We start from the raw sequence: 8,396 nt of genomic DNA, 5'->3' as shown, positions 1-8,396 counted from the left end.
TTCAGTAGCAAAACTGAAGTACAATTCTAGGACAACTTTCTTTGAGGTTATTTTGTGTCTTTGTGGTCCTTTTTAGTCTCTTTGTGGTTATTTTGTGTCTCTTTGTTGTAATTCTGTCTCTTTGTAGTCATTTGTGTCTCTTCGTTGTCGTTTTTGACTGTCGTCGTTTGGTGTCTCTTTGTAGTAATTTTGTCTCTTTGTAGTTGTTTTGTGTCTCTGTCGTGATTTTGTGTCTCCTTGTGGTCTTTTTGTGTGTCTTTGTAGTTGTTTTGAGTCTCTTTGTGGTTGTTTTGTAGCTTTCTGTAGTAATTTGTGTCTCTCTGTAGTCGTTTTGTGTCTAAGTATGTAGTATTTAGAAAACAACCCTGTCTTTCATATTTTGTACCCAAATTAAGCTCACTGACTCACCCAATTCTTGAACAATGAAAGGCTAACTAGTGCTAGAAATCAGTGTTGTATCATACCCTTCCAACCCCACCAACTCACCCTGCATATTTACCCCTCCCCCACTGGCTGCATACAGATGCTCATAACTCATTTAAACGCTTTCTTGCTGCTATACCCAACAGCCTGAAACAGAGCTGCAGGCCATTCTGCTCTCGCTCACCCTTTACTCTCCACCATGGAGTCTCACTGTGCTCCCTCCACCCAACCGCCTCCCTTTTCTCCCCTTCTTGCATCACACCTCCTCTCCCACATCGACCTCCCCTAACGTGATCCTGTGTTGTCTTCGTCTTACCTCTTATTTCTTCGGACAGAACGTCTCCATGCGACCACTCGCACAAAGTAAACTTCCTGAGGATGGGAATTCATAGTTTCTGTTTGTTGGTTGATGGAATTTGTCTTCACCGTAGACGGGAACGTCTCGTGTTATTGGTCATAAACTAAACTAATTATTGCATCATTTTAGCCGTGTCTTCACACTGGAAACACAACATCCGATCGGGTCAAATATTTCCATATGCAGATCCCCTTGTGTTTGAGTGCGCTGTTGATGGACCACAATGCAACGCACAAAGGAAACCCAGGAGCTGCTCACAGCAGGAGAAACAACAACCTGTGGATGGTCATACACAACAGGAAGTTGAGCTTGAGGGGAGATTGTTGCATCAACTGCAACGGTTTGTTTACAAGGTCAAGAGTGAAGTGTGGAGCTGCATTCTCCGTTTACTTCTCCGTTTAATCAGTGCCGTGTTTCAAGGTTGCCTTTTGCTTTACATCCATCTGTGCTGCGTTGCATCATTTCCTGTTCGTCCAAAACAGTGAATTCATTTGTCTGCATAGTAACTGCAGAAACAGTAAACTATGTGTCTGATGTTGAAGGTGCAGCTGAACGCTGGAATCAGCGCTTTGATTCATGTCGGCTGAGACGTTCATGAAAGGAGAGAAATCCTTTAGATGCTGTTGATTCTGTGATCTTTCCTTCAGGTACTTCCACACAGAACGTTTACATTGGAGCATTCGCTTTGGTTTGAAATTTACAGTCGGCCTTCATGCTCCCCTGAGGATGAACCCTTTCCATAATTTGATTTTAATGATTTAATATTTATATAACTTTTTATTATTCTATGAATGGCAATGATGGTCTGGTACTGTACTGAAGTACACTTCACTCTAAAGGCCACGGGGCCCTTCACTCTGAAGGCCACGGGGCCCTTCACTCTAAAGGCCACGGGGCTTTTCTTCCACGTTGTGAGCCACTAGCACGGTGTTCATCACGTTGATCCTTTATGAGCGCAGCGCGTGGACGGAGCAGCTGATGTGTTTCATGTTGCAGCGTTACTGTAGAAACATTTCGTCTTCTGCAGAGCTTAGAGCGACAACTGGTGGCGAGAAACAGCTCTGCGCTGTACATCTGACTGAGCGTCTCCCTGTAAACACGATTATATTTACACATCAAGGGCCAGTGATTAACATGTGCATACCCAGTATATATTCAGTTACATAGACATGTATTGGACATTGAAATATCGTCATTTGTTCTTGTCCTCTACGCTGGCTTTAACTTTAAATTATTCATGATATCTATTATTTTCATATATATTTTACATTTTCAGTGTTTTTTAACCGTCGACATCATTTATTCGGCTCAGTTCGGATGTTAGTGTGAACATTTATTGACGCAGGTCTTCTTTGACATGTTGGTTCATTCGTTAAATACGTTTGTTTTGCTTTTTATTTGTAAGCTATTTATTTATTTGCTGTAATTTGCAACATTTTGAATCAAATTCACTTGATTGTGTTTGTACGTTTAGTGAAGAACTTTATCGAACACACAGACTATAAAGCTTATATATCAGCATTACCATCCGGCTTTATTTATTTACATTTTATCTGCAACAAACAAACAAACACGCAGAGAAGGAAGCAGAAGTAGAAGCAATCGATTTAAAGGCATCATGTCAACCCTCACTTTCTTATTCTGACAGTTCAACTTGCATCGCTCTCCTGCTGCAAGTATTGTGTGATATTGCCTCATGCACTTGAAAGGCTACGACTGCTGAGAGATACCAAGAGATTTCACACACGCACACGCACACGCACGCACACGCACGCACACGCACATGCACGCACACGCACGCACACACACACTCCCTCTCTCTGCACGATGCTGGGAGATGAGATAGTACTTCATGTTGTCTGTTGACTGATACCACTCCGGGGCTCCATCATACTGCAAAGTACTGAACTATTGGAGGGAAAAATCTTCCAATTAGTATTTCTCTAATCCCCCCCCCCCCCATTGTTTGGATAACAATCCGAGCTCCTGACATCTGAAGGGAAACAGGGTCAGGCAATCAAATCCCACCTCGTCCTGCTGGTGAATCCTGGGAAATAAATAATTTCACTGCATTGCAACCCCCCCCCCCCCCACCCATTACACAGAATGTGTGGGAGGGGCAGAGGCTTTATTCTCCTTATCTCTAAATCCACACCCTCTTCTCATTGTGTGTGTGTGTGTGAGTGAGTGAGAGAGAGAGAGAGTGTGTGTGTGTGTGTGTGTGGTTCATGAATTTCGACAGTTTTTTTCGTTATTTTTTAATGAATGCATAAAGTGAAGAACAATCCAAAGGCAGAGATCAATGATTCTACCGAACTGCTTTTTATTTGGCTGTCATTTTACCTGATGTATAAATGTCCTGACATTGATTTCCTGAACTTCAGATACATCAAATTGATCAATTTGAAAAAGAACACGTTTCCCATGAAGTCGTACCGTTTACCCAACAAACGATTTATTGTCGCGTCAACAGGTGATTGTTTGTGTCGCAAAATACAGCCGAGAGAGAAGAACGAGAAGAAGAGCCGGTGATTGTTCTGTTCCTCAGAGAGAAGAAATAGATCCTGAGCTCAGGGAGACGTCGCCACATGAGCAGAATGAAGTGGAGCTCTTGAAGCCATGCAGACAACAGAATATTGCCTTCAAATAACACTCGCACATGCTTTTTATCCCAAAATCAAACATGCAGTGGGTACTTCAGTGTGGGGGGGTGTAAAGACATTTTTTTAGCAATACACATTTTCTAAAGATGTCTCTGCTGATGAATATTTGTAGAGCATGTTACACGCTTTTTTTTCAGAAATCCCTTTTAGTCGGTCGATTGTTTCAAAGCAAAATAAATAAATAAGATGAACATTATTAAGTACAAAATATAAAATCAAATATATATATTTAGCATGGATCTGCCTCGTCACACAAAAAGAAAGGAAACGGGAGCAAAGAGCGAATCCTCCATCACTGGTTCAGAGCGCGTGCTGCAGGTCACAGGATCACAGTGGTCACGGACAAGTTCTCCTCACTAAGGCTTCTGAGGAGTCCACTCACTCCTGTTGTAAGAAAAATGGGTGTTTTTGTTCGGCCCATCCTCTTGGAACAATTTTTTGTAAAAAGAACTACCAAAATCATGCAAACTACCATTTCATTCCCGTGAACAGTAGACGTGTGCGTGCTTTGTCCCGGCGCTGCTTCTTCAGGCGCTGCCGTCCTGTTTGAGCCGCTGACTGCGCGCCTTGTAGACCTCGATCAGTAAGTCTTTGACGTACTGGATCTCTCGCTCCACCGACTCCGCCTTGTCACGAAGCTCCCGGTTCTGTCCCTCGAGGCCGTGAAGCTCCTCCTCCAGACAGTCAAGCTCCGCCCTCTTACGCAGCCGGTACCTGCAACACAACGGACTGCGTTTGGTTGGTTTCACAGCTCTTTTGTGCTGCCGAGCATCTTCATGAATGAGTGAGCGGATTACTCTCAGCTGTAAACAACACGAGCAGCTGTTTGCTCTCCGTCTGCACGGATCTCCTTTTTACTAACTTCTCCTCAACTTTCTACATTTCTCCCCTTTTACAAACACAAATATACGAAACAGACGAGCAGACTTCAGGGCGGGTGGGGCTCAATTTGGCAAACGGTGAGGGACTTTCCCCCCCCCCCCCTCCCCCTACACCCATGAACCACTTTAAAGCAGCAGCTGCTTTATGTAACACTCAGTGAAGCCAAACAAGTATTCAGGATTTATACATATACATATTTATATACAAATTGATAAGCTTACAATATATACACATATATAAATATATATACATATATACATATATATATGTATATATGTATATATATATATACACATATATATATATGTATATATGTATATATATATATATATGTATATATATACATATACACATATATATATAAATATATATATGTGTATATGTATATATATATATATATACATATATACATATATATATATATATATATATGTATATATGTATATATATATATACACATATATAAATATATATATGTGTATATGTATATATATATACACATATATAAATATATATATGTATATATGTATATATATATATACACATATATAAATATATATATGTATATATGTATATATATATATATATATACATATATATATATATATACACACATTATATATATATATATATATATATAATGTGTATATATGTATATATACGTATATATATACATATATAGTGTATATACATATATATATACACTATATATATATATATATATATATATATATACACACACACACGTATATATATATATATATATATATACGTATATATATACACGTATATATATGTATATATATATGTATGTGTATATATATGTATATATATGTGGATATAAATATATATATATATATATATGTGGATATATATATATATATATGTATGTATATATATATATATATACATACATATATATATATATATATATATGTATGTATATATATATATATATATCCACATATATATATATATATATGTGGATATATATATATATATATGTATGTATATATATATATATATCCACATATATATATATATATATATGTGGATATATATATATATATGTATGTATATATATATACGTATATCATCAGTAAAAAGACTCATTTTTAAATGCTTTTCAAGACTTAAGCATGCAGAATATTAATATTTACAAAAACATATATGATCAGTTATAAAACACTTCTAACACTTATTTTTATATTATTTTAACGGTTTAAGTGCAGAATAATATTTAGTAAAAATATAATCAGTAACAATTATTATTTTGAAGGTTAAAGCATGCAGAGTAATATTTACCTTAAAAGAACAAGAATATTGTCAGTAAAAAAACGTCTAAGACTTGTTGTTTTAATGCTTTTGAAGGTTTATTCGTGCAGAATAATCATTTTAAAAACATTGTAATATTTGTACCTGTGAGCAGCGGTTTTGTTCTGGTCTCTCTTCTTCTGCTTCCTCTCTCCGGTGACGGGTTCCGTCGGAGAACCGGCGCCCATCTCCAGAGGCGGTTTGCCGGCGGAGCAGGTCTCGTCCTTTAGCCTCTGGGTGGGCCGGTGGATGGGGCCGCCCATCAGCGTGCCCTCGCCCTCCCCTCTGGACAGACATTCGTAGCTTTGGTCCGCAAGGCATTCTGGGTAGAGGTAGTGGCCGTGCTGGGGCTCGACGGCCTGTGCTTGTGGCGGCGGGTCGAGGTCTCCTATAAAGCTATGGTAAGGCTCCGTGCCGGCCATCGACTGGTGGTGGTGGTGGTGGAAGTAGCCGTCGCCGGCCGCCATTGTCTCTTGGGGGATCCCCCCGGAAAGTCCTGCGTCCTTGCCGCAGTGCAAGACCTCCAGCCCCGCGCCATCGTAACTCACGTTGACCTTCACGTTGTGCATCGACTGCCCCTCCCCCCGCTTGTGGTGGCCGTCGTACGAGCCGCCGCCGAGGCAGAAGCCCCGCGCAATCTCCTCGCTGCAAAACATCCCCTCGGAGAAGCAGTAGCTCTCCTCTGCCTTCAACGACACGCATTCTCTCGCCTTCTTGACGCCGCCGAGGCCGCCCCTGCCCACGGTCTTCAGCGTGGAGTAGTGGTTCGCCGACAGCTCGGCGCTCCCTGAGTAGCTGCCCCTCGGACCCCACGCGTCCAGCCCCACGTCCTCGCCCACCTTCGCCGCCTCGCTGATGATCCTCCGCCCGTTGCTGGTGCCGTTGGGGCTGTGGTGGTGGTGGTGGTGGTAGCGGTGGTGGTAGTTGTACGGGGCGGGTCGTGCTATTTTGGTTCTGCCGATGGGGCCGCCGCAGAAGCCGGCCAGGTCCAGCTCCCCCGTGGCCAAGGTGACGACCACGGGGCCGGTCTCCGATTGGCCGGCCCCGTACGAGCCGTAGGGCAACTGGTAGTAGGACTGCGAGCCCGTGGCTTGGGCACTCTTGTCACATTTCGAGGGTTTCTCCAGCTTGTTGGCGGCGGTGGTGGACTCGGAGCGGAAGTAGTCCTCCAGCTGAGCCAGCTCCTCCTGCAGCAGAGAGGTCATCACCTCCAGATCCGAGGGCACCTTGACATCCTCTAAGGGCGACGGAGGAAGAGACGAGCAGGGAGAGGACTCGCTCGTCGACACAAACGAAGACAAATCGACTTTTTCCGTCATCCAATCTGAGTGACCATCACCTATAAAAACAAAAATGAAAAAAATCATTATCACATAATCAGTGGAAGCGATCCCGTTCCTGTCTGTGGAGAATAACCAAAACAAAAAACACACATTCTGTAAAAAAAAAACTATTTAAATCACGCAAGCTCGATAAATGTTAAAAAAATAAAACAAAACATCCAGATAAAGTCCAAGTGAACAACTAACCGATCATCTGAAAATGATTGAACAGCATCGTCTGCGTTCGATAAATATCCACTTAGCTGTACTCACTGTACGACATTAGCCCCCGTGCTGCACTGCGGCTCCGACCTCGGGATGTGGAAAAATAAAAAAGCGTCTCGCGAAACTCACCAATTAAGCGCTGCCTCTCCGCAGGCTCCGCCCCCGTGCCGGGCCGTGATTGGCTGCGGCTAGCCCGTCGGTGAAGGGGAGCGCCGAGCTCGCACGTGGAAATGGGAGGAATTTTCCTGCGAAGGATCGATGCCGCCATTGTGTCGTCTGCTGCGATTAAATTGTTCAAAAGCACAAAGCGTGCACTGGCTGGATGAAAGAATTGTCAGAACACCTGAAGACCTGCGGGAGGGAATAAAAACACATTTAAGAAAATAAACTTTATTTTTATTTAGCCTTTGGAAATTCTCCCATTTCATCTTTTAAAGCGAAATAATTCCACAACAATTCTTTTTTATTTAAACAAAACTACAAAAAATTTCAAAAAGTTGAATGAGGTCAAAATGAACTCGAGGTTTCCTTCACCTGTAGCTGACGCATTGTTGATTCATGTCTCTGTAATTATCAAGAAATAAGCTGCAAAAAACGAATAAAATATTAAAATGTCAAAAACATCATTGATACTTTTACATTACTTAAAAACATTATTGGAATGTTTTAAAAAAGATATACAAACAACCACATATATACACAAATAACTTTATATATGTATATATAAAGTTATTTTGTAGAATGTAAGTTGTTTAAAAGTTGATCCAGAAACATAAGATATGAAATAACCTGTATGACACCACGTCACAGTGACTTTAACGTGGTGACTTTAAACAGCAATAAAAGCTGTAAAAGCTGCTTTTCACCCAAATAACGTCTGAATTAAAACACACAGATGAATGAGACTTTAACCCTGTTTGTTTGAGAAGAAGAGCGCATTGCTCTTTTTTAACTTTGCGCTGTTTCCCCTCCAAAGCTTAGAAAACGCGCAGCAGCAGCGGCAGCGGTGAAACTTACCCCATCGTTTCTGAATGCTGTTGTAGCGCAGAGCTGCGGTGCGGGAGGCGGAAGGTTTCACGCGCTCTAAACAGCCATGCTTTCTCCCCTTCTACCGGCCACGGGGACTCCTCGCGAGGCGCTATTTCCACCAACTACACTTGCGGACAGAAAGTTTTTAAATCCGCTACTTCTGGAACTCCTAGCGCCCGG

General features: G+C 41.7%; 1 protein-coding gene across 3 annotated transcripts; it reads right to left on the bottom strand.

Moving 5' to 3' along the window:
- Positions 1–3,099: 3,099 nt before the first annotated feature.
- Positions 3,100–8,396, bottom strand: atf5b (activating transcription factor 5b). 3 transcript variants are annotated; one of them, XR_013772138.1, is made up of 5 exons: positions 8,205–8,396; positions 7,317–7,538; positions 5,746–6,979; positions 3,917–4,158; positions 3,100–3,828 (listed from the first exon to the last, which is right to left on the bottom strand). XR_013772138.1 is itself a non-coding variant. In XM_079272329.1 (5 exons), exons 3-5 carry the CDS (start codon positions 7,453–7,455, stop codon positions 3,972–3,974), a joined length of 1,560 nt encoding a protein of 519 aa, XP_079128455.1. In that variant the 5' UTR covers positions 7,456–7,538; positions 7,722–7,772; positions 8,205–8,396; the 3' UTR covers positions 3,100–3,971. The 3 variants fall into 3 exon arrangements, 2 of the variants coding, with proteins under 2 accessions (XP_079128455.1, XP_079128454.1); XM_079272329.1 differs by adding an exon at positions 7,722–7,772 and having other exon boundaries at positions 3,100–4,158; XM_079272328.1 differs by having other exon boundaries at positions 3,100–4,158.

This window comes from Melanostigma gelatinosum (assembly GCF_949748355.1).
Source record: "Melanostigma gelatinosum genome assembly, chromosome: 7".
NCBI classification, from domain to species: Eukaryota; Metazoa; Chordata; class Actinopteri; order Perciformes; family Zoarcidae; genus Melanostigma; species Melanostigma gelatinosum.
This window is presented reverse-complemented; position numbering and strand designations above follow the sequence as displayed.

Coding starts and splice junctions, on each gene's coding strand:
- atf5b (XM_079272329.1), bottom strand. CDS start 7,455: ATGGCGGCATCGATCCTTCGCAGGAAAATTCCTCCCATTTCCACGTGC. Junction 6,980..7,316: donor GGAGAGGCAGCGCTTAATTG/GTGAGTTTCGCG, acceptor TTGTTTTTATAG/GTGATGGTCACTCAGATTGG. Junction 4,159..5,745: donor AACAAAACCGCTGCTCACAG/GTACAAATATTA, acceptor GTTGTGTTGCAG/GTACCGGCTGCGTAAGAGGG.